Source organism: Corvus cornix, chromosome 7, assembly GCF_000738735.6.
Source record: "Corvus cornix cornix isolate S_Up_H32 chromosome 7, ASM73873v5, whole genome shotgun sequence".
Lineage (NCBI taxonomy): Eukaryota > Metazoa > Chordata > Aves > Passeriformes > Corvidae > Corvus > Corvus cornix.
The window spans coordinates 480,562-493,547 of NC_046337.1; the positions used below are offsets into that span (position 1 = coordinate 480,562).

Sequence of the window (12,986 nt, forward strand, 5' to 3'; positions counted from 1 at the left end):
ATCCTCCGTGCCAGGTGTGTGCTCACACCTGGCTGTGCAAGGCCTTTTTGGCAGGCTGGGTGGGTACCGAGGTAAGGGTTGGTGTCAGTGCTAATGGGTTTAAAGACTTTCTCTGGGAACCTGCAAATTTATTGTTTTCTCTTTTTTCACACTTTTTCCCTTCCCCCTCTTTTCCAAGGGCAAACCTTTCAAGGAGAAGCTGCAGGTTACAGCATGGAAACACTAATCATCGTTATCCTAGCTCCTGTGGTAGTGTTGATAGTTTTTTCTGCAGTAGCTGTGCTGATCATCCGGAGAATACAGAAAAACCACATGGAGAGGCTCAATTCCAGGGATGCAGAGTACGGCACAATCGAGGGGCTCATCGCCTCGAACGTGGGGGACAGCACGTTGGCAGTAAGTGACCCGTGTGCAGGGTGTGAGCTTTCCTCACTTCCAAACTCCCCTCTCTTCCTTCCACGTGGCCACATCGCTAAGAGGACCTTTTGCTGCCAGGGGATGCCCCTTGGCCTCAGGACTTGAGTGGTGCCATTCCTGTGCTCCCAAAACTGTAGTATTAATGAATTTTAACCAAAAGATGGGTTTGGCAAGTGTAGGTCCTTCGACCTGGAGAGTTCCTCTAAACTGTTCATGTTCTGGAAACAATTTCAGCACATCAAGACAGGGTGTGCCTGATTGTTGGGTGGGCTGCAGTAATGGGAGAGGTGAAGAACTGTGCTGCATGTTTGATATACAACAGCCTGAGGGGTTGGAAAAGATGTGATGCTAGGTGAGAAAGAAAGAAAATACAGATAATTTTGACGTTTAAAACCCTCAGACCTGACTGCCATGATCTTGGTAGCAGGACTCTGGGATGACTGGGATATCAGTGACATTTTGTTGATAGAAGAGCAGTGGGAGTTCTAAGAAACGTGCAGTGCTTACTCAAAGCTCAGCTTTCAAAATAAGCTCTTGCTCACACGGTCTCTGGAAAATATAGTGGGCTGGAAAGCGTTCCGTTTCTGCAGGCTGACTGTCCCTTCCCCCTTCCCTTAGGCCAGAGCACAAATGTCCCAGCAGCTGTCCCTCACTTTATCTGAGCAGAGCAAGTAAAGCTTCATGCAGATGGAGTGTTTGTTTCTGAAGCAGTGCAGAGTTTTCTTCTCCTTGCATTGCTGAGATAAAATGTCCCCAACATTAAGAGGCTGGAAAACATTTTCTGTTTTGGTGCTGTCCGACCATAATGTGCTTTCACTGCAGGGTTGAAGAGTGGCCTATGTCCATTGATATTTTTTTTTCCTTTTTTTTGATGCCTTTGGCTCTGTTTAATCAGCCCACGAGGCTTGACTCTGTGTTACTGGTTTAAAACAGCCAGTCTTGATGTATTCACCATGGCCCAGGCATGTGTGCAACTGATGACCTGTCCTTAAGCACTGACTTGCAGCTTTTATCAGCTCTTCTGTCTTACCTGTGCAAGATCATTTCAAGCCATTTGCAAACCTTTTGTACTTCTAGTTATTTAGTGTTACTTGGAAATGGTGATAAAACCACAAAGAATAAATCAGAATTCTGTTTCAAAGAGCTGGGAGGAGTTGGGAGCTGTGAGGGCTTGCTTGGTCTGGTGGAGCTGTCAGACCCTCTGAGCGATGGTGCCAGCGCCACTGCTCTGCCTCTGAGTGTGGCTGATACACAAAAAGTAAATGGTAGTTTCTGTGCCTAAACGTTCACCTAAACAGCAAGTCTTTTAGATCCCAGATTTTTCTTCTCCATTGTGTTTTAAGTCACTGGTTTTGTCACACATTAGATAAGTTTACATTTAGGATTAGTATCTGCAGTGTAGCAAGTGCTTAAAACCCTAAGCTGCTTAGTGGGCATGGAAGGAGCTCTGGCCTCTTCAAATCTTGTTTTTACAGTTGCTGTAGATAAGTTTGGGGGTGGTTTTTTGTTTTTGTTTCTTTTTTTTTGCCTCTGTTGCAAGCAGGAAGGAAAATGAGCCCCCAGTTCATGTTAAAAAGTAAGGTAGTCTCTTGTCACTCCTAGATTATCTTTTTCTTGAGCACTCATTAAGAGGTTGTTAGAAGAGATGAGATTTCTGCTGCTGCTTTCTGGTTCAAGCCCAGCAATGCAGTTTTCTGGAAATAATAGAAAGTTGATTATACTTAGGCTTTTTTATCCTGTTTTCCTTGGTAAAGAAAAAGTCCAGGAATAGTTGTTAATACTTTGAACTAATACAAAAGTCCTGGCTGTAAAAGTAGCTGGCATTAGCATTTTACAAGGCTAATGGGATTTTAACATTCAATCAAGATCTCACTCATGTTTATTATAAGCGTTCTTAAGCAAAGTCTGCATTCTGTGTGCTAAAAATACCAGAAAGTGACAAAGCTTTTAAGAAAGATTTGTTACAGAAGTTTTTCTGGAATATCAATGCCAGATCTTGTGTAGGTAAATACCTGCACCAAGCTTGAATAGTCTGGCCCAAGGTCTCCCATGTACCTGCCTCAGAGTGCATCCCAAGTGGCCCTGGGTGCAGGTAAGCAGCGGTGTGCCAGTGGTTGCCAAGTCAGAAGCCAAGTGGGGCTTGCAGGAGCAGGACAGGGAGGATGGCTGCAGCCCCCTGCAGAGCCTCCTGCTCCGCTGCAGCTCTGCTCTGAGGGATCCGTGGTTCCATAAATCCAGGCTCAGGAGTGGGGTGGGTGGTGTGTGGGTTAAGGGGGCTTGGGTGGCTGTGCACACCCATCTGCTGGCCCAGCCCTCCCAGAAGGGCTCAGTTTTGGGGTGCTCGCTTGCTCCAGCCCTAGTGTTCCCAGGGCCTGCCCACCTGCATAGGGATGAAGGTTTCAAGTACAGAAATCAAAGGAAGTTTAGTTATTTTTGAGGTGCTGAGATTATTGCCAGATACAGAAACTTTTGGGAGAGAACAGCTGATACTAACCATATTTGTTTGAAAGAGGTACCAGAAAGAGAACTGAGAGGACATAAGGTAAGTGAAAGAAGAGTGAAGTGCTGAAAAAGGGTAGAATCTTAGGACAGAGGATAGCCTGTAGGCCAGGAGTGCACTTCCAGTTCACAGACATCTATTGTCCTATTCCACTTACTAAACAAATAATGACTTACTAAACAAATGCTCTTTGACCCTGAGTGACCAAATGGCATCCCCAGAGCCACAGAGATACCGCCAAGCTTTAACCTAACCTGTCCTTTGTAAACAGGGAAAAATGGGGTTTCTCACGGGTTCTAAACTTCTGCGTTTCCTTCTGAACAGGATTTGTTGGACCATTCCTGCACATCTGGAAGTGGCTCTGGACTTCCTTTCTTGGTGCAAAGAACGGTGGCTCGCCAGATTACCCTTGTGGAGTGTGTAGGTCAGTGTCTTCTGGGTGTTTAGTTTTTTGTAGGGCTTTAGTGTTAATTTTAAGGATTCACTGAATTTTTCTTCAGCGTATTTTTATTCTTAATTGAGTAGTGTTGCATCTGAGTTTAGGAAGCATTTGGGTCAAAGGTACCTGGAGGCATTGACATTGAGCCAAAATGCTGTCCTGGCACTGAAGAGGTGAGGAAGGCATGAGAATGATTGATTTTAATAAGAAAAAGGGCTAGAATATGTTCTGTGCTGCTGCTTTGGTGACTTGAATTTGGGGTGGGTTAACAGCTTCCTGTAAGTCCCAAGAAGATTTAACTCATCAGGGTGTTCAATCAAGCCCAGCTGTGACAGATGAACTTAGGCATTTGTAAGGACTGGGCCTACAGTTTAGTAGTGTTTCTTTGCTTTTGTCTCAGTATTGTGTTGAGTAGGCACAGATGTTCACATCTGCCTGAAATCCAAGTGTGCATCCTCTGATGCTCTGCAGTTCCTCTTGATGAGGAACTGTAGGATAGGACATACATGGTGATTGTACTTGTGGCATGTTTTTGTGTGCATACATGTGAGTGAGTGCGTGTGTCCTTGGAAAGAGGCCTGCTCCCAGGTTAGCTCAGGCTGGCACCATTTCTGGGGGCTCTGTGTGTTAGCCTGTAAGGCGGAAACAGATGAAAGTGCTTGTGCAGGAGGTGTCTCTGGAGTGACAGCACTGAGACCTCAGCCCTGGGTGTCTTTGTTCAGTGAACCTGCTGCTTGCTCCCATGAGCCTCTGAAGGACATGGAACAGCAGAGCAAGGAAGGGCAGAATTTGGGTGTTTGGAGTTGTCAGGTCTGGCACAATTCATGGCCCCATGCCTGAGGCCATCATATGTGGGCTGCACTGGAAATGGTAGCAGCCAGAACTGCTCTAGTGTGCCTTGTCCAAGATGGTGCTCGATACTTGATAATTTCATTCTCTTCTTCTAAGCTATTGGGTAAAAAGCTTGGCTTGCAGACAGTGTGTCCTGATTGCCGCAGGACAGGGCTCAGTTCTGCTGGGGTTTGGTGGTTTTGTTAATCCTTTTTTTGTTTGTGGGTGGGTTTGGGTTTTTGTTTTCTTTAAATCATCATTTTGTGTTTCTGCAAGGGCTGATGATGTACTAGGAATGTAAAGCCCGTGTCCCCAGCATTACATTTCCTTCCTGTCGTCCTAGCTGCAGAATTCACAGCTTTGTGTTGTGCACACTGACCTTGCCATGTGCTGCTTAAGTCACTTCAGCTGCAAAAGCACTTCTATTGCTGGTTGTTGAATGGTGACACTTCCCAGTTCAAACCCTCTGTACTGCACTGGTGGGGAGAGATCCACACTCAGAGGGCTTGCAGTCAAAACAAACAGGAGTAATGAGGGATGCTGGAGCACAGTGTGACTCCAGCAGTAAGAAGTGCGTGCAGGGGTGATCAGACCACGCTGGTGTGATATCTGGTTCATGACAATTGAGTTCTGCTTGGTGAAGGCAGCTGTTGTTGACAGCTTCTCCTGTGTTGTTTCCCCTGCCAGGAAAGGGCCGTTATGGAGAAGTTTGGAGGGGTCAGTGGCAAGGAGAAAATGTTGCTGTGAAGATCTTCTCTTCTAGGGATGAAAAGTCCTGGTTCAGGGAAACTGAGCTGTACAACACTGTATTGCTGCGGCACGAGAATATTTTAGGTAAGTAGGACAAGCACATTCTGTATCCTGGTGTGTCAGGTGTAAAGGTGAGTTACCTGCACAGGTCACTTGTGAAGAACTGCACACTCACCAGGCATCTCACAGTCTCTAGGTTCTTGTGTTGTGATAAATAGCTGAAGGGAAATTTTCAGGGAGAGACTTCGGGGGGGGCTGAGTCTCAAATGGGGAATGTGTCATAGCAGTTGTGACTTGTTGCTTTGCAATATTCCAGCAGGAAGCAGTTAATCAGCCAGATGAATCAGGTGTTGGCAGCTGAGCACACAGAAAACAGTGGAGGTGCCACAGACCCCTGTGGGAGGGACTGGCTCTTGCAGCTCTCACTGCAGAGTCCTGCGCGGTGTGTCAGGGGAAGTTCTGGTGGATCCGTGTTTGGTTGTAATCTCAGTTTCCCTGCAGAAATGGAGGGAGAAAAGGTGGGGAGGAGTTTATAATGAGATTTAAGGATTTGAATACTTTTCCTTATGACTGAGTAAAGTGCAATATGAATCCAGTATTCTCTTTTGTTTGACTGTTCTGCTCAGGGTGAGAGAGCACTCAGGGTGAGTAAGGTCCTTTGATGTTTAAATTTCAGCTATAGCTGCATGATGTATCTTGTTTCCCTGTAAATATGGAAGTAAATGAACCTTGTGCATCACTCATACTTCATGTGCTCAATTCTAAGAACTGGGAAAATGGCTTTGTTATGTTGGGCCTTGGCTGAGATCTAAGCAGCCCTTTGATTCCTAATAGACATGCCCTTCTGTCACCAGTGTGCCACCTCTGCAAATAAAAGCAGCAGCACATTTTCTGAGTGCTGACACTGCCTCACCCAAAATCTGTCTTCAATCAGTTTTCCTTCGGCTTCTTATTCTTGCTTCCTGTCAGAGAATGTTCCCTGGCTCTGTAGCTCATCCTGCTAGACATTTGTCTGTTTCCTGAAGCAGTTCCTTTGTTACTACAAAAAATAATTTGGTGGCCTCCTGAAATGTGAATTATTGAACTTCCCTTCCTGAGAGAGCAAGTGGCTTGGCTGAAATTACATTGCACAATTCCCTTGGTGCTCTGCCTGTGTTTAGTCTTTCTTGATAACTGTCAAATTTGTTGGCTATTTTAGAGACTTTTTTAGATGCAATATTAAACAATATCACAGGTTACAGAAATGTCACATTGTGCACAAGTCTGACTTTAGGGGAGAAAGCAGTGGGTGTTCTTTCTGACAAATGTATGTGAGCTTTTAACAATCGTGGTTTGTTCCTTTGACTTGGGAATAAAACTTCTGTTGTTCCCAGCTAAAGGTGTTGAGGTCACTATGTGGATATATGCAGAGGTGACAGGAAGGGAGCTTTCCTGAATTTGGGGTTCAGTTTTAAGATATGACATTTTTGAAGGCAGTTCTTGAGGTTCATGGGTTCTGAACAGAAAACTTTCTCTGTTTCTTCGTAGAAGATCATTGTGGTTAGACTACACATTTAACCCTTTTCTGAGCAGACTGCACTGGCTGCCTGTGGGCTCTAAAAATGGAAATGGTTGTTAATGGCTTGATGTTTGTGAGGTGTTGCTGCTTTCCAGTGTGACCCTCTCAACTGGGCAGCAGCAAATGTGCTACAGACTTGGGGTGTTTCTGTTTGACTGGGAACTTCCCCACCCCCCTCAAAAAGAGGGAAAAATAAAAGTATTTTTGAAGTGTGTGGTCCTAACAAGTAGTTGTTCGGTGCGACTGACAATACATAAATGGGTTCTTGTGAATAGATGCGAGTTAGATTTCCAGCCTTTGTTGGCTTTGTTTTCATCACAGTGGTACCTGCAGTCGTCTGCGGTGCAGTTGTAATTAAACAAGTCTGCATTGCAAGAGGGGCCAGCAGTATTGATGCACAGTATCACAGAGCATTCAGAGCTGGAAGGGACCTGCAAGGGTCAGCAAGTCCAGCTCTGAAGTGGGTGGCCTGTACGGGGATCAACCCCACAACCTTGGCGTTATCAGCACCCTGCTCTAACCAGCTGAGCTGCTTTTTTCAGGGCGTCTTGGAGGATCTCTGTCAATTTATTTTCTTGTTTCTCCTTCTGTCGCTCTAGGTTTTATTGCATCTGATATGACTTCCAGGAACTCCAGCACGCAGCTGTGGCTGATCACGCACTACCACGAGATGGGCTCTCTGTACGACTACCTGCAGCTGACCACGCTGGACACGGTGAGCTGCCTTCGCATCGTGCTGTCCATCGCCAGCGGCCTGGCACACCTGCACATCGAGATCTTCGGCACGCAGGGCAAGCCGGCCATCTCGCACCGCGACCTCAAGAGCAAGAACATCCTCGTCAAGAAGAACGGGCAGTGCTGCATCGCCGACCTGGGTGAGCGCAGCTCCCTGCTCGTGCAGAGGGTGTTGGGTGGCTGCAGCTGCAGGACCTTGCAGTGGCCCCGCAGTGGCCCCGCAGTGGCCCCGCAGTGGCCCCGCGCTGCCCCTCCCTGCGCTGGTGCTCCCCGCGGCGGCCGCCAGGTGGCGCCTGCAGCCCAACCACTCTCTTTGGGAGTTTTGGGTTTCCACGGTTAAATCCCATTCCCGGATCCCAGAGGATGCAGGGATTAGACTTCATTTCTGAGATAATGTGTGTCCTCCCACAGTCAGTCTGAGCCATGTGCTCGCTGTCCCAGTGCCGTAGCTCTGTCCAGCTTGAGTCATGCAGATCATTCTGTGAGCCCAGAAGTGGGTTCCCTCGGACCAGCTGGTTTGAAGCCTGATGTGCAGGTGCTGAGGAGCAGTTGCAGCAGTGTGGCTTGTTCACACCTTGGAGGGATGTCTGACAATAACTTTCTTTTCTTTCCTCTGAAGACGAGGGAGAAAATAGTGGTAGAACAGTATTGGGGCACCATTGCCTAGGCAAAAAGTATATCAGGAGATGGGAATTTTTAGCATAATAATTCTACTGCATAGTTTCTATCACTTGTGCCTGAGGGACTAGAGATACACACAGGGAAAACATGAAAGCCACATACCTGGGTCTCTGGAAATTTGCCATGGGAATAGTAACAAATGGAGCAGTAAGTTGAAAATATAAAGCTTCAGAGACTGGCTTTTAAATAAATTTGTACTTGACTCTGAGGAGGGACAGCACATCCTGGCATTGATTGATATGGCACTGGTACAGTGAAGTCTACTACACTATTTATCTAGAGGCTTCAGATGTTTGAGAGATTTTTCCAGGAGAGCACAGCAGTAAACACTTCTGATTAGTTTTTATGGTGGTTAAATAGCTGTTTTTTAAAATGTGAACTGCTCAGACATGTATCTGTCACATTCTTCCTATGTTCCTCCTCTGTAAGGGAAATTCACCAAACAATCTGTTGCTTCTGGCATGTATTCATGCCCTTTCTTCTGTGAGGCTCTGTCTTATTTCCGTCCTCTGGTCTCTTCCTCTCAGCCTCAGGATCTGGAGCTGAGAGCTGCTCTGGCCCATGGCACTCCCAGGATCAGGAGCTGCAGTACCAGCACTGGCTGGATCAGATATGCTCTGGCTAAGCAGAAGCTGTGTGACAAAGTCCAGGAATGGGTGTCATTCGTGCTCAGTCTGTCAGCTGTGGAAAGGTTCTGCCTTTGTCCTTCTAAAGCAGTGCACGTGCCTGCTGCTGGGGCTGAGTTGAGCAACTCTGTGGGACAGCACGCAGTGCTGTGGCAGAGCAGCAGCTACTCCAGTGTGCTGGAAGGGTCTTGTAAAACCAGCTCGTGCCTTTTTATGAATTGGTATCTTCAGACAAGAGCTGCTCTGCCAGGGGCTCAGTGCCCCTCAGTTAATTCCCTGGGGGAAAGAGACCCTGGAGTAGAGCAGGATCTGCTTCTCAGCTCCCAAACAGCTTGGATGCCTCTGTGATGGAAACCAGGTTACAACACTCTGTCCCCTGACCTCATTGCCCCACCTCCTTGGTGTGTAGTGTGCGGGATGCTGACTTGCCTCCCTCAGTTGTAAACCTTTGACCTCTCGGCCTGTGGAATCTGTTTTGCCCAGTTTGGATGAACTATTACAATTTTTATCAAAGTGTTCTCCGAGGTCTTGACGTTTTCAGAGTTGCCAGGAAATGTGCTTTCTAACCTTTGTTTGCAGTTGCAAGCTTTTTTAAAAGAAAAATTATAATCCATACATACTGTATAATATAATGTAATATGAATTTAAAACAGTACGTTAAACTGTAAGTGTGTGTGTGAATATTTGACAAAAGTATTTGGATCTGGGAACAGACTTCTTATCAGTCTGGGGTCATAAGATGGTACATAAGGTGTCCCCAAGAAGGGTGGGGACAAGCATTTTAGCAGTGCTTGTTGTGATAGGCCAAAGGGAGGTGGATTGAAACTGAAAGAGGGTCAATTTGCATTAAATATAAGAAGTGTTTGACCATGAGGGTGAGGAGGCCCTGGCACAGGGTGCCCAGAGCAGCTGTGGCTGCCCCTGGATCCCTGGCAGTGTCCCAGGCCAGGTTGGACAGGGCTTGGAGCAACCTGGGCTAGTGGAAGGTGTCCCTGCCCATGGCAGGGGTGGGATGGGATGAACTTTAAGATCCCTTCCAACCCAAAGCATTCTGTGATTCTGTGATCTTTCTAGAGGTGCCATAAGCATTTTCTTGTCAGCTTGAAATATCTTGAAGTGCATTTGAATTGTAGAAAAGTGTTTTCCAAATTTTTGTTACAGTGAAGGACAGACTGTTCTTTGGAAAAAAAGAAAATGAATGATCTGGTGATGGGTTAGTTTTTGTGGGACTGAGGTAAAAAGCCTTTTAAGGTTCACCTAAAATAAACTCCTGTTAAATGTAAATAGTGTATGTCATTCTCAGAAGATTTGTTGAGGAAATTAGGGAGAGTTTGCATCACTCTCTCTGTCGCTTGGCTCTGCCATGCACCCACTGCTGCTCAATTTGCAGTGCTCTTTGTTTGCTGTGGCCAAATGAGTGCTCTCTGTGTTTCCAAATTTACGGTAATTTAGTCCTTCACATAATGTTCTCTGCTTAAATGTTTAGTAATTAGTAGAAGCCAGGTAGAGTGGTTTTGTCTGACTCATTTTAGATCTGCTTGAGGATGTTTATTTTTCAAGCTGGTGCAAATACGATGTTTTTTATTTTCCAGCTTTATTTTTGTAACTTGTGTGTATCCTTCGTGCAGTGTTTTTCTTCTCCCTTCCCCACAGTTCGGGTGTATCCACCTACCCAAAAGGTCTATAAATAAATTTGAATGCCGTGTAAAATTGTTTTCTTCTAAGCAGCAGCTGTTTGGCCTCTGCGTATCTGTGCCCGGAGTGCTGGGGACATCCAGTGGCTGCAAAACACTTCATGACAATGTTTTGCAAGAGTGCAATAAAAAGCTTGGTGGTAATCCCGTAGGAGATAATGGGCCAGTCTGTAGCCTCAGGGGCTGGTTTTGCTGGCGAGTTTGGAGCTGACCTCATTGGTCTTTGGCCAGTTAGGCCCTTGGCTCCTTCTCTTCCAGAAACCATCTGATGGGGTTGCTGCTCCCGGGGACCTTTAAGCTTGTGCTGCTATGGTTGAAGGAGACTTCACAGTGACTTCTTTTTTCTGTCCTTCAGGCCTTGCAGTTATGCATTCCCAAAGCACAAACCAGTTGGATGTGGGGAACAATCCCCGTGTGGGCACCAAGCGCTACATGGCTCCAGAAGTCTTGGACGAAACGATCCAGGCAGACTGCTTTGACTCCTACAAGCGGGTGGACATCTGGGCCTTCGGGCTGGTCCTTTGGGAAGTGGCCAGGCGCATGGTTAGCAATGGTAAGTGCTTGGGACTCCTTCCCTTGGCTCTAGGAGAGGCTGAGGAAGTGCATGGCAAAGCACCTGCCACCTAAATGCACAGGAACATGCTGGGCCTCCACAATAGTTTGATTCCTGATACGTTGAGGAAGCTGTTGGTGTGTTGGGTACAGTGGCTGAATCCTGTTGTCATTTCTGTTAAGGCAGAGAAGAGAGAGAGTCCCCTGCTCATTCTTAGCCCTGGTGAGACCTCATTCATACCAAATAGCTAAGTTAAAATTTTAGATTACAAAGTCTCCATCCTTCTTCCTTGTGTCATTAAACCCTAGTGAATATTTGTAGGTGGCTGTTTCTCATGAAAAATCCTAAAGGACAGAAAGAAAATGCATGGGAAGTGCAGAAGGTATCAGAATTCAGGACTGCTTTTGGTTTACCGAGTTAGATGCACTCCCAAGGTAGGGCTTGGTCCAAGTGCAGTTGTGCTTGGGAAGGGTGTCCCTGCCATCCTGTCTGGAGCACAGGGTCACTTCCTCTCTCCTTGGCCAGGATGCTTGAATTTCAGAACCTTTCAGCTGGGTATCTCTTGGTGTGATTCCTGCTCAGTTCAGAAGTCCTCTCTGACTTGTAGATCTCAGGCTGTGCTCTCTGGACCTAAGTGGGCAGGAGAAGACAGAGGATGCCCTTCAGGCATTTCTGCAGATCCTGACAGGGTTGTTCATGGCCACGTCTTTAGATATGAGGAAATTGCAGATTGTCACAACCATTTGTTTAATCTATTGTGTTTGAGCTCTTCCCACTAAGTCCAAATGTGCTGAAGGTGTACATGGCTAGTTAGAGGAAGGAGGAAAGATGGTGAATGTGCAGTGTTAATGTTTCTGAGAGCGTTTGTTGGCACAGGTGTGTTGTAGGCAGCTGTGAAGACTTGCACAATGTTTGGGGCCTTCTGGGTTGCATCACATCAGTGTGAGTGCCTGGGGAATTTCAGCTGGAGCTTTGGTGTTCTGTGCAGTTTTATACCCTGCACTGCCTTGGCAGTCTGTGAGCAGCCTCGGGTATCGGTGGCCGTGGAGCGATGGGCTGGCTGGGCAGGGCTTGGTGGATTCCCGGTGCCACAGGGGATGCTGGTGTGGCGGGGAGGGAGGGCAGGGCCGGCCCCCAGCCGAGGGACTGCACCCACGGAGCGGGGCAGGGACCAGCAGGGCTCCTGCAGTGTGCCACTGGGCACAGGCACAGTACTGGCGCTGTACACAGGCATTGCTGCAGCTCACAGAGGCTTTACCTGAGCTGCTCTTGAACGAGCGAGGGTGGATGGTGCTGGCAGCTTCACCAGGCTGGTGTGGAGCTCAGGGGACTGCAGGCCTACCTGCTTATAAGTGAATGCTCTGGGAATTTGATTCTGACTGAGCTCAGTGCCACCATGGAGACACTTACGGTGATGCTGATCTGTCACTGCGTTGGTCATGTCAAGACAGTCTGAAGTTTCAGGCACTGGTGATACTAACTGCACAGAACCAGTTGCTCTGTACTCCTGGCTATTGCTGTAAGTAATTCCATGCCCTTGCACTGGTTGGGATGGAGTAAACATCTTCCCTTGCCTCTGTGCATTGAGCTGTGTGGGAATCGTTGCTGGTCAGGTGGTCACTCTGATAACCCTGTTTGCTTTGCAGTGAGACTTTGGCATTGGGAGTGAGCCTGCAGGAGCAAGGGTGTAGTGGTGTGAAGGGCTGATGATGTCTTGGGGGACCAGAGGCACTCGTCAGCTCCCTGTGCTACAAACTTCTGCTGTTCTCCCGGGCTTGTGGACACTGGGCATCTCTTGTTCACCTGAGTCCTTCCAGTGACTCAGCCTGGTTTAGTACTTCAGCTCACAGAGACCTTGAAGTTCTTAAATTTTATTTAATTTAATTTTTATTTTAAAAACTTACCCAATGAATCCTCCAGGTGACACAGAGGTTCTTGGTATTTTCTTGTTTAGTATGAGGAGGAAAATGTGATAGGTAGCTCCTTTGGCACAAACAAATACTTGTGTGTTGTCTGTGTGCTGTAGCAGGAGCCAGCCAGCATTTTCTCTGTACTGAAAATGTGATTTCGCTCCCCAAAGCAGTGTTTGACTCTCTTCAAGCAGAGCAGTGCTGGTTCTCTGGAGAGTGTCCTCTGCTCTTGGAATGTGCTGCCTTGGTTCAGTGCTTCCCTGGTGCCTGGCACTCACAGCTCAGATCCCTG

General features: G+C 47.1%; 1 protein-coding gene across 5 annotated transcripts in view; it reads left to right on the top strand.

Annotated features, from left to right (window-relative positions):
• Positions 1-12,986, top strand: part of ACVR1 (activin A receptor type 1) — a 48,095-nt gene that overhangs the window by 29,873 nt on the left and 5,236 nt on the right. For all 5 annotated transcript variants that reach the window (XM_039555101.1, XM_010407215.3, XM_010407217.3 and 2 more), the window contains exons 4-8: positions 179-396; positions 3,242-3,341; positions 4,875-5,021; positions 7,095-7,370; positions 10,587-10,784. In XM_039555101.1, coding sequence (XP_039411035.1) covers positions 179-396; positions 3,242-3,341; positions 4,875-5,021; positions 7,095-7,370; positions 10,587-10,784 — 939 coding nt within the window. The remainder of the gene's footprint in view (positions 1-178; positions 397-3,241; positions 3,342-4,874; positions 5,022-7,094; positions 7,371-10,586; positions 10,785-12,986) is intronic.